Genomic DNA, 12,899 nt, shown 5'->3' with positions numbered 1-12,899 from the left:
GCAGTGGGGATGCAGAGTCCTAATCACTGGACAGCCAGGGAACTCTGTAAGATGGTTTAGATTTTGGCTGAGATCTTAATGAGATGGAGGAGGAGTGACATTTAATGTGTAAGCCTAATAAAAGTGCCACTGGATGGCTGTGACTCATAGCCCCTTCCCTTAGGTGAGCATCCCATTGAGATTTAGAGGAAGGGAATCTGCTTCTACTCACCTGCTTAGAAACTGACTGGCTCAAGTTGGGATCAGTTACTTTAGTAATTGGATTAGCTGCTTGATGGATTCACTTCTAGACTGAAAGTTTTCAAAATGTGATCATCATTAGCAGTCCCACCTGGAAAGTTGGTAGGAAGACAGATTCTCAGCCCCACCCCAGACCTACTGAACCAGGAACTGGGGGTGGGCTGCAGGCATCTATATTAAAAAGTGCTCCAAGTGACTCCAATGCACTCTCATGCTGGAGAACCACTGCTCCAAAGATGTTTCTCTTCTCCAATTCAAAATGACACCCTAGCCTCTCTAAGAAATGAGTGTCTACTTGGTAGGGCCTAGTATAATAGATATGACTTACCGTAAGAATTATTCTTTTGAAATTTTTTGATGATTTTTCCATCCATCACACACTTTTAGCTTAAAAACATTCTGATGCACTTTAGCTGAAGCAAAAAGAGTCTCCTAAGAAGGAGGAAACTTCAGGAATTTAACTACTTTAAGCAAGGCAATTTCTACTTGGATTCAGTTGTACTTACTATGATGGTTATTAACTATGGAATATTTCCTCACATAAGATGAGGTTTAAGGATGGGACTCACTTTTCCCTGTATTGTCTTCTCCATAAGAATCATCACCATCCAACATACTATATATTTTGTATGCTTCTATTATGTTCTGTATGCCTTCCTCCACAAGAATGTGAGCTTCATGAAGACCAGGGCTTTTGTCTGTTATATTCAGTGCTGGTTTCCCTAGATCGTGCCAGGTTTATTACAGACGTTCCCAATTATTTATTGAATGAGTGCATGAAAGTTGGGTTTCAAGAATGTGTTGTACAAGTTGTTTAGATTTCTATGTTTATTGATTCATTGAGGAAAATTATCGTTTTTATTCTGATTTCTTCTTGTCAGTATGCTTAATACCGCAGGCATCATAAGGTCCTCAGAAGTCCAATCATTTTAGTGTGACATGAACTGAAGAATTTACTAGATTGATGCGGAAGTTATTACCTAGAGATATGCTATAGAGCTGCATGGATGGGAAGTGGACGAGGGAGAAGACACGAGAGAGGCAGGGAGAATTATTGCGTGAAACTAACACCTAAGGATTTTTGTCGGTAACTCCTGAATGTGCCAGTCTGCTGTTTATTCAACAGTGTCCTTTTGTAGGGGTTATTTGCGAGGGTGGGGGGGGTAGTAACTCTGTTTTATGGGTAATTGTGTTAGGTCTAACACCTCCCAGAATGCAGTATTTCCATTTCCCTTTTGGCACATTTTACAGCTCCTACTTCACATATGTTCATTGTTTTCCCGCTCACTGATGATCCTATTTTGACGCAGAAGAGTTGGTCTCCACCCTTGGTGCACCGGGAGGGTAACAGGCAGACACACTTGGAGGTGGTGGCTGCAAGGAGAGAGACAGTGTGACTCTTTACAGGGCTTTAGGATTTGATTTTACCTGACTCCTCCCCAGTGCAGCGAGCACTTTGGTGGCAATGAGTGAGAATGCGGGCACAAAGGGACTGACTCAAAAGACCCAACTGCGGTTGAATGGAGTCATCTGGATGTAAGCGAGGAGAGGCAGCTGGTAAGTCAGTAAGATGTAGGAGCCAGGCTACCTCTGACACCTCCTCTCCCTCACTAGCCACATCCAATCAGCTGCTCAGTTCAGTTCAGTCACTCAGTCGTGTCCGACTCTTTGCGACCCCATGAATCGCAGCACGCCAGGCCTCCCTGTCCATCACCAATTCCCGGAGTTCACTCAAACTCATGTGCATCGAGTCCGTGATGCCATCCAGCCATCTCATCTTCTGTCATCCCCTTCTCCTCCTGCCCCCAATCCCTCCCAGCATCAGGGTCTTTTCCAATGAGACAACGCTTTGCATGAGGTGGCGGCCAAAGTATTGGAGTTTCATCTTCAACGTCAGTCCTTCCAATGAACACACAGGACTGATCTCCTTTAGGATGGACTGGTTGGATCTCCTTGCAGTCCAAGGGACTCTCAAGAGTCTTCTCCAACACCACAGTTCAAAAGCATCAATTCTTCGGCGCTCAGCTTTCTTCACCATCCAACTCTCACATCTATACATGGCCACTGGCAAAACCATAGCCTTGACTAGACGGACCTTTGTTGGCAAAGTAATGTCTCTGCTTTTAAATATGCTATCTAGGTTGGTCATAACTTTCCTTCCAAGGAGTAAGCATCTTTTAATTTCATGGCTGCAAACACCTTCTGCAGTGATTTTGGAGCCCAAGAAAATAAAGTGTGCCACTTCTTATAATTCTGTACCACATTTTTTATTTCTTCCTAGAATATTCCTAGGTTATGAGGCTTGGCTTCAAAACCACCCCATCACTTCATAATTCATATAAATCTTGTATTCATGAAAGAGTTTTAAAATGACCATTTGGGGTAAAGTTACCAAAGCCAAGTATATTAAATCAATTTAGAGTAAAAGGATATAAGCTCATTTGATCAAAGTTCAAGGTCTTCCACCATTTGGCCTCAATGTCCCTTTGCAGCAGATATTCTCTGCTTTCTTCATCCCAGATAGAGTGACTCATTCTCTGTTTCCCAATAAGGACCCCAAGGGTGGTCCAGTTTTTGTCCACTGCCCATCCTATTCCCTTCTTTTGCCAGACTGGTATGCTCTTTCCAATATTCCTGCCCATGTCCAATGTCTATAAGCCTTAACTCCTCCATGAAGCATTGTATAGCCGCATATCCCCCACCAAGGTTTTCTATAACTAAATTTTAATGGTGTAAATTTCTCAGTACCACATCTGACATTTTTATAGTCTTTTGTTAATTAGCTTCCCTGGTGGCTTGGATGGTAAAGAATCTGCCTGCAATGCGGGAGATTGGGGTTCAATCTCTGGACTGGGTAGATTCCCCTGGAGAAAGCTAGCTTTTCATATGTCTTTCTCCCAAGCCTCTTACAACTGCTTTGTGAGAGAGCAGTAACCACGACTCATCCATCTGTTTGTCCCAACCAGCTCTTAACAAGGTGCTTAATTAATTCTGCTTCATCAATTGGTTTCAATTCTGGATTTGGGGTGCAGGTATAAGCATTCAAAAAGAAAAGTATTTGAGGGATAATTTATGTTGCCAAAATATCTGAGTTAGATTGAGTACGAAATACCTTTTTAGTTTCCTCTTTTCATAAATGCTGTGGTTCATACTTTTGTTCTGGAGTGCCACATGAACAGATATCTCTGTGACACTGACTTTTGCTCACCAGCTAAAGAAGGCTGGCACAGGCAGATCATATCTTTAGGGGAAAAATGCTTTCCGTTTTTGGACTGTGTGTAGGATCAAAGGATATTTTAAATGACTTAACTCTCTTATTAAGTAATGTTCATGCTTTATTTTTACTACCCCAAGACATTCTGCTAATTTGACCAATATTTGTTAAGTATTCGAACCTTATATGTTCTGTGAAATGAAAATATCTCCTGCCATATCAACAAACAAGAAATGTCACAGCCATTGGACTTTCCTGGTGGCTCAGCAGGTAAAGAATCTGCTTGCAATTCAGGAGACCTGAGTTTGATCCCTGGGTTGAGAAGTTCCCCTGAAGGGGTTCTTCCTGGAGAATCCCCAGGGACAGAGGAGCCTGGTAGGCTACAGTCCATGAGGTCGCAAAGAGCTGGACACGACTGAATGACTTAAGCACAGTCACAGTCATCAGCGATTTCTAGCTTCCGAATGTGAATGAGGTCTCCCCAAACTGAGATCTAGCAGATGCTGCCACCACCTGTGGTGATTGCTGAGGAGCTGGGGAAACGCAAGAAGCAGCCATCTGCCATTCCTTAAGGTGAACAAGGAAGGAAACAGGATTGGCTCCAGATAGAGGTGCATATGAAAGGAATCAGTTCAGTGAGCCGAAAGGCTTGCATCTTCACATACAAAGCATGTTAAATTCCTTAACTTGATAGCTGATCTTTGATGTTCAGAGGGCCTGCTCCCTTTGTTGCAAACTTGTATATAGCCAGACTCCCCTGCCCCCATCCTTGGAGCAGCTTTCTCAGAGCTACTGAGATCCTGCCTCCTGGGCTCAGGCTCGTGGTCCTAGATGTTCCCACCAAACAAGATAACTCTCTACTTTCAGGTTGTGACTATAGTTTTAGTTGACTGCTCTCTTTTAAAGACAAGCTTAGGATCCTGGTGACTATGGGATTTAGATATATGTAGGGGTCACAAAGAGTCGGACCTAACCTAGGGGCTAAGCACGCACACACTAAGCAAAGGGCTAAAAATAAAGATATATTTTGACTAAATCGTTAAGTCATGTATTGTTACTCAGCCAAATTTGGAAAGAATAATTTGTAGGAAAAGAAAAAGGGGCGGGGGGGAAAGAAACTCTTTGAAACAGAGGAGTTCCATGAAGACCTTTCTCCATGATAAACAAGGGAAATAGATGTTAACAGTAAACACATCCCCGAACACCTGTGTTACCTATTGTGGTACAGACAGGCACCATTTGTCCTTCCTGCTGTCCAAATCCCTTTTATTTTTTGTATGTATTTTTGACAATAATGTTCTTACATTATAATTGTTAGAGAAAAAGTTTATTTTTTAAATCCAAAATTTAAATAAATACATAGTTGTACAGTACTTTCAGCTCTTATCTATCACAAATTATTGTCTCTGAGAGAGATGTCAGTTAGGTGATGGTATTGGTCAGGCAACAAAAAAATGAATAGTAGTGTTCATGATGATTGAACAATGATTAGAGTCAAGCAATGAAAGTATTTAGGCCTGGTTTTCCATCTTCTTTGTAAAATTGGAATGCTCAAACTAATTGTACTCATCTCACATGCTAGTAAAGTAATGCTCAAAATTCTCCAAGCCAGGCTTCAGCAATATGTGAACTTCCAGATGCTCAAGATGGTTTTAGAAAAGGCAGAGGAACCAGAGATCAAATTGCCAATATTCGCTGGATAATCGAAAAAGTAAGAGAGTTCCAGAAAAACATCTATTTCTGCTTTATTGACTATGCCAAAGCCTTTGACTGTGTGGATCACAAGAAACTGTGGAAAATTCTGAAAGAGATGGGAATACCAGACCACTTGACCTGCCTCTTAAGAAACCTATATGCAGGTCAGGAAGCAACAGTTACTGGATATGGAACAACAGACTGGTTCCAAATAGGAAAAGGAATACATCAAGGCTGTATATTGTCACCCTGCTTATGTAACCTATATGCAGAGTACATCATGAGAAATGCTGGGCTGGATGAAGCACAAGCTGGAATCAAGATTGCCGGGAGAAATATCAAAAACCTCAGATATGCAGATGATACCACCCTTATGGCAGAAAGTGAAGAACTAAAGAGCCTCTTGATGAAAGTGAAAGTGGAGAGTGAAAAAGTTGGCTTAAAGCTCAACATTCAGAAAACGAAGATCATGGCATCTGGTCCCATGACTTCACGGGAAATAGATGGGGAAACAGTGGAAACAGTGTCAGACTTCATTTTTGGGGGCTCCAAACTCACTGCAGATGATGATTGCAGCCATGAAATTAAAAGACACTTACTTCTTGGGAGAAAAGTTATGACCAACCTAGATAGCATATTCAAAAGCAGAGACATTACTTTGTCAACAAAGGTCCATCTAGTCAAGGCTATGGTGTTTCCAGTAGTCATGTATGGATATGAGAGTTGGACTGTGAAGAAAGCTGAGTGCCGAAGAATTGATGCTTTTGAACTGCGTTGTTGGAGAAGACTCTTGTGAGTCGCTTGGACTGCAAGGAGATCCAACCAGTCCATCCTAAAGGAAATCGGTCCTGGGTGTTCATTGGAGGGACTGATGCTGAGGCTGAAGCTCCAATATTTTGGCCACATGATATGAAGAGCTGACTCATTTGAAAATACCCTTATTTTGGGAAATATTGAAGGCAGGAGGAAAAGGGGATGGAGGATGAGATGGTTGGATGGCATCACTGACTCAATGGACATGAGTTTGGGTAAACTCCAGGAGTTGGTGAAGGACAGGGAGGCCTGACTTGCTTTTGGTCCATGGGGTCACAGAGTCAGACATGACTAAGTGACTGAACTGAACTGATGTGAAATTGCCTTATTCGAGGCACAAGGTGAGAAGCCCCAGAGAGTGACTTGCTGAGTAGCCACCATCAGATGGCCTGTTGGCTGTGCCAATCATGGTGACCTTCTGTCATGGATTTCATCCTGCCACCTGTCAAGGGAGCTGGACCTTGATAATCAGCTTTCAGTGGATCAAGAAAAGCCTGGATTTGGTTTATAAAGCATCTCCCTTTTTCCAGGACTGACTCAAAGAACTGGGTTGAAAAGTGAAAGAGAAGTCAAGGGTAATAATAAGGTTTTTATCTTTGTTTTTGCAAAACTAAAGTGGCTTCAGCTAAAGGTAGAAGTTAACAACTCAGTAAGTTCCCATTGCTTACTTTATGCCTCGATTTCAGATGATTTTTTGAAGATGGGCCAGAGGGAAATCTAGCTGCCTATGTGAGTTCTGTTAAGTCCTAATCTTCAACCCATATTTATGTATTATATGAAGCTCAGTTGAACTATTTCAGGTTCCAATTTCACCTTAGCGCAAATGCACTGCTGTGAAGTTTCTGCTTTTAAGCAGTTCACAAATGAAACGCCAATAGGCAATACACTTACTGAAAATAGAAATGTAATACTATTTTTTAAGTATCAAATAGGCAGAGATATAAACAGGTAATAGCCCCAAGGTTTGTTGAGGGTGTGAAAGGCAGTTTTTATCACACACTGTAAATATGAATATAATATGATAAAGACATTTCTAGAAAGCAAGTTGATACATTGCATCAACAAAGACTTTCTATTTTAAAATAGTATTTATCTAGAAACATTCCATTTAAGTAAAATCTAAGGATAGAATCTTAGAGTATAGATTTACCTGTGATAGATTTGTCTATCACAGCACTGTTTCTAATAGCAAAATCTGGGGGAAAATCTCAATATCAAATTGAAGATTGATTAAGTAAAATCACAAAATGCCCATATAAGTTTTTGCAGACATTTAAAATTATGTGGCAGAATAATATATAATGATATGGAAATAATTTCATGATACATCAAAGTGAAAAAAAAACCGCAATATATAAATAAGATGTAGTATTTGATCCTATTGTTTTCAAGTAATATAATCAGTGCTATCCCTGAGGTGTGTGAGGCTCCAGGGAACTTTTTAATGGGGTGTTTCTTTTATATAAATGATTGAAGCCATTCTAAATAGTGTCAACTCCATACTAGCATTCTGATCTCAAGCAATTTTGAGAAAGACTACCCTGCTGGCCAGTGGCTCACCAGGCTGCTCTCTGGGAATGAGGGTCTAGCTCTGAGCCAGGGAAGACTCTGTAGATACAGTCCCAGAGCTTCTTGGAACATCACATCTAATGAGGAGAGAAGGAGTAGAGGGTAGGAGAATGTTCCACAAGGGGGGAATAGGGCTTGGGCTCACAAGGAACCTCATGTGGGTTCAAGGCATCCTGCCTATGGAACCCTACCAGCGTGGGCTGATCCCAGACACTACAAGGGGACTTCAAAATACGTGAGGCAGATATTTCTGGTAATTGGTATTGATGAGGAACCCAGTCCGGGCTCAGGGCACTCTACCTATGCTGGCCCCAGCTGGTTCCATCTGCCAGAGGAAACTTAGACAATTTGATAAAGGCCCTCCAAAGGGTGGGGAAGTGGGGTGCTGAAGCGTGAGATCAGGATGGGTGGTCTTACTTGGGGATGAAAGGTGAGTCTGATTATGTATGTACAGAAAAAGACTGGAAAGATTTACACCAAAGTTGTTAAAGTAGTTATTTCTAATTGTGGGTAGGTTGGGTTCTAATTTTCCCTTCTATTTAAATCATTTCCTAACATTTTTTACAATGAAAAAGACTTAGTTTTGATTAAGGAAAGGTTTTTTTATAAGAAACAATGTATAAATACAAATAAGATGTACTAGCTGAGATGAAGGTTAAGTGATAGCTTTTTTAGTATGAATTACCACTGGAGCTTACCTGAACATTTTTCCCAGTTGTAGCAGGTGTCATAACCACAGGATTCATTCTTTGTGCTACTGGAGGAAAGTTTTATCCTTTCCAGACCCCATTTTAACTGCGGACCCTCTTCGCATGAACCAATATGTAGAAAATGGAGCTGCTGATTATTTAAACATTTCTCAGCCAAAAGCTTACAAGCAGATGAAGTAAAGTGATGGCTGGATGTTGTATCAAGCACACAGATTTCTTCTGAATAATGGCTATATGGGAGAGAAAAGCAAGCATTAATACATGAAGACTAGAAAAGATGGTGTGTAGCCAACTCATATGTTAACTTTCCACCTAGTTCTGTACCCCAGTTTCTCTCTTCCCCCCAGTTTCTCTCTTCAGTCTCTCATTTAATCTTGCATGCTCTGGGATTCATCTTCCTAAAAAAAAACCAAATCATTTTAAGCTTGTTACTATTCACAATTGCCTTCAAATTAAAGTCTGAATTCATTAATTCTGATAATCAAAATCTTCTATTTTGAATTCATCCAATCAACTTTCCTTTCTAGAATCAGTTTCCCATCCTCCTTAATCCCTTTTTATCACCTGACAATTGTATTGAGCATTTTCTAGACTGACAAGATTATTCTTCCTTTGCTACCATCCCATGCCCTGCTCAATCCATGTTGCACTGTCTCCCATCTCCAGCTGTCTATGTCCAGATCAATTCTTGGCTACATTTTGAAGCTAATTCTGATCAACCTAGTCTATTTTAGTTTGCACTTCCCCTGAACTCATTTGCAACACCAAAGTGTTAAATATAATTATATAGCATTGCAAGTGTGTTTGTATTGTGACTAACAGCATGAGTTTTTAGGTCAATCTCTGATTAACTCACTAAATCTAAGTAAAGGGATGGGTCCTGTTAACAAGAAGATAGCCATAGTCTTTTTCTTGCTGAGAGGACAATAACTTGATTACTCCAAACCTGAGTTTCTTCTCTGATGTCAACTTCAGAGTTAAAAATCAGTGCACCAGTGTGTAAATTTGTTTCCAGGAACTGAAGCCCAGAGACAGAACAAAAAGCCACTTTCTAAGTTCAGAGAATTTAAGCTGTGGGGCCAGTCACTCTCACAAACACCTTCAGTGCCATATCAAAGAGGACTGAGGCGTATAGGAAGAGGCTGGAAAGGGAGGGCTGAGCTGAAATTCAGACAGTTCTAGAGGACAGTCTGTGCTCTCATAGTCTGGCATTGCAAACAAAGAAAGAAGTTCCCTCCGGGTTACATGGACAATGTGAATGTTGTGAGTTCTCCCTAGAAGGCCATTTTCTGGGTGAGGAGACCCCAGCAGCAGGTAGCTCATACAAGGTGGACCACTTGTGGTCGATTCTTAGGAAGATAGACAGAGTCATCTTTGGGTTGAATTACAACAGTGGAATGTTACAGAAAAAGTCCCTGTAGTGGTCTCATAAATAAATAAACAAAGTGTCCCTACAAGTGTTTTTTTACTTGGAACTCAGAAGAATGTGAGAGGCAATCAGTGTTAAAGCTGAAAAAAACCTTGGTGCAAAGAAATAGAAGAAAAATTCCAAAGTAGCAATTATGAACTGCTGCTGCTGCTGTTTAGTCGCCAAGTTATGTCTGACCCTTTGTGACTCCATGAACTGTAGCCCAGCAGGCTCCTTGTCCACGGGATTTTCCAGGCAAGAATACTGCAGTGGGTTGCCATTCCCCTCTTCAAGGGATCTTCTTGACCCAGGGATCAAAACTGTGCCTCCTGCATTGGTAGGCGAATTCTTTATCACTGAGCCACCTGGGAAGCCCCAACAATTATGTACATGTGTTTTTGAAGATGAAAATTGCCTTAGAACAGCCTGCATTGTTTAAAATATATAAAAAGTGAAATATCACAACTGGACACAGTCTGTTGATTTCCTATTTCACCATTTATTCATTCTCTTCTTCGATAACTTAATTCTAATTTTATTTACCACGTAGGACTACCCAAGACAGACAGGTCATGGTGGAGAGTTCTGACAAAATGTGGTCCACTGGAGAAAGGAATGGCAAATCACTTCAGTATTCTTGCCTTGAGAACCCCATGAACAGTATGAAAAGGCAAAAAGATAGGATACTGAAAGATGGGTGTGCAATATGCTACTAGAGATCAGTGGAGAAATAATTCCAGAAAGAATGAAGGGAAGGCGCCAAAGCAAAAACAACACCCACTTGTGGATGTGACTGGTGATAGAAGCAAGATCTGATGCTGTAAAGAGAAATACTGCATAGGAACCTGGAATGTTAGGTCCATGAATCAAGGCAAATTGGAAGTGGTCAAACAGGAAATGGCAAGAGTGAATGTCGACATTCTAAAGGAATCAGTGAACTAAAATTGACTGAAATGGGTGAATTTAACTCAGATGATCATTATATCTACTACTGTGGGCAGGAATCCCTTAGAAGAAATGGATTAGCCATGATAGTCAACAAAAGAGTCCGAAATGTAGTACTTGGATGCAATCTCAAAAACGACAGAATGATCTCTGTTCATTTCTAAGGCAAACCATTCAATTCACGGTAATCCAAGTCTATGCCTGGACCTGTAATGCTGAAGAAGCTGAAGTTGAACAGTTCTGTGAAGACTTACAAGACCTTTTAGAACTAACACCCTAAAAGGTGTCCTTTTCATTATAGGGGACTGGAATGCAAAAGTAGGAAGTCAGGAAACACTTGGAGTAACAGGCAAATGGCCTTGGAGTATAGAATGAACCAGGGCAAAGGCTAATAAAGTTTTGCAAAGAGAACGCACTGGTCATAGCAAACACCCTCTTTCAACAACACAAGAGAAGACTCTACACATGGGCATCACAAGATGGCCAACACTGAAATAAGACTGGTTATATTCTTTGCAGTCAAAAAATGTATAGAAAAGATGTATAGAGAAGCTCTATACAGTCAGCCAAAACAAGACCAGAAGCTGACTGTGGCTCAGATCATGAACTCCTTATTACCAAATTCAGACTGAAATTGAAGAAAGTAGGGAAAACCACTAGACCATTCAAGTATGACCTAAATCAAATCCCTTATGATTATACAGTGGAAGTGAGAAATAGATTTAAGGGACTAGATCTGATAGAGTGCCTGATGAACTATGGATGGAGGTTCGTGACATTGTACAGGAGACAGGGATCAAGACCATCCCCAAGAAAAAGAAATGCAGAAAAGCAAAATGGCTGTCTGAGGAGGCCTTACAAATAGCTGTGAAAAGAAGAGAAGCAAAATAAAAACCATATGATTATCTCAATAGATGCAGAGAAGGCCTTTGACAAAATTCAACATCCATTTATGATAAAAACTCTCCAGAAAGCAGGAATAGAAGGAACATACCTCAACATAATAAAAGCTATCTATGACAAACCCACAGCAAACATTATCCTCAATGGTGAAAATTGAAAGCATTTCCCTAAAGTCAGGAACAAGACAAGGGTGTCCACTTTCACCGCTACTATTCAACATAGTTCTGGAAGTTTTGGCCACAGCAATCAGAGCAGAAAAGAAATAAAAGGAATCCAAATCGGAAAAGAAGAAGTAAAACTCTCACTGTTTGCAGATGACATGATCCTCTACATGGAAAACCCTAAAGACTCCACCAGAAAATTACTAGAGATCATCAATGAATATAGTAAAGTTGCAGGATATAAAATCAACACACAGAAATCCCTTGCATTCCTATACACGAATAATGAGAAAGTAGAAAAGAAATTAAGGAAACAATTCCATTCACCATTGCAACGAAAAGAATAAAATACTTAGGAATATATCTACCTAAAGAAACTAAAGACCTATATATAGAAAACTATAAAACACTGATGAAAGAAATCAAAGAGGACACTAATAGATGGAGAAATATACCATGTTCATGGATTGGAAGAATCAATATAGTGAAAATGAGTATACTACCCAAAGCAATTTACAAATTCAATGCAATCCCTATCAAGCTACCAGCCACATTTTTCACAGAACTAGAACAAATCATTTCAAGATTTGTATGGAAATACAAAAACCTCGAATAGCCAAAGCAATCTTGAGAAAGAAGAATGGAACTGGAGGAATCAACTTGCCTGACTTCAGGCTCTACTACAAAGCCACAGTCATCAAGACAGTATGGTACTGGCACAAAGACAGACATATAGATCAATGGAACAAAATAGAAAGCCCAGAGATAAATCCACACACATATGGACACCTTATCTTTGACAAAGGAGGCAAGAATATACAATGGAGTAAAGACAATCTCTTTAACAAGTGGTGCTGGGAAAACTGGTCAACCACTTGTAAAAGAATGAAACTAGATCACTTTCTAACACCGCACACAAAAATAAACTCAAAATGGATTAAAGATCTAAATGTAAGATCAGAAACTATAAAACTCCTAGAGGAGAACATAGGCAAAACACTCTCAGACATAAATCACAGCAGGATCCTCTATGATCCACCTCCCAGAATTCTGGAAATAAAAGCAAAAATAAACAAATGGGATCTAATTAAAATTAAAAGCTTCTGCACAACAAAGGAAAATATAAGCAAGGTGAAAAGACAGCCTTCTGAATGGGAGAAAATAATAGCAAATGAAGCAACTGACAAACAACTAATCTCAAAAATATACAAGCAACTTCTGCAGCTCAACTCCAGAAAATA

At 40.3% G+C, this 12,899-nt stretch overlaps 1 protein-coding gene across 8 annotated transcripts in view; it reads right to left on the bottom strand.

The window, feature by feature from the left end:
• Positions 1 to 1,053: 1,053 nt before the first annotated feature.
• The window catches only part of C6 (complement C6), an 84,492-nt gene continuing 72,646 nt past the window's right edge, over positions 1,054 to 12,899 (bottom strand). For all 8 annotated transcript variants that reach the window (XM_042233825.1, XM_042233823.1, XM_042233826.1 and 5 more), the window contains 2 exons: positions 8,230 to 8,471; positions 1,054 to 1,614 (listed from right to left, as the gene is read on the bottom strand). In XM_042233825.1, coding sequence (XP_042089759.1) covers positions 1,439 to 1,614; positions 8,230 to 8,471 — 418 coding nt within the window. In that variant the 3' untranslated portion in view covers positions 1,054 to 1,438. The remainder of the gene's footprint in view (positions 1,615 to 8,229; positions 8,472 to 12,899) is intronic.

Source organism: Ovis aries, chromosome 16 (assembly GCF_016772045.2).
Source record: "Ovis aries strain OAR_USU_Benz2616 breed Rambouillet chromosome 16, ARS-UI_Ramb_v3.0, whole genome shotgun sequence".
NCBI classification, from domain to species: domain Eukaryota; kingdom Metazoa; phylum Chordata; class Mammalia; order Artiodactyla; family Bovidae; genus Ovis; species Ovis aries.
Note: the sequence above shows the minus strand (reverse complement) of the source record. Positions and strands in the feature narration are given on the sequence as shown.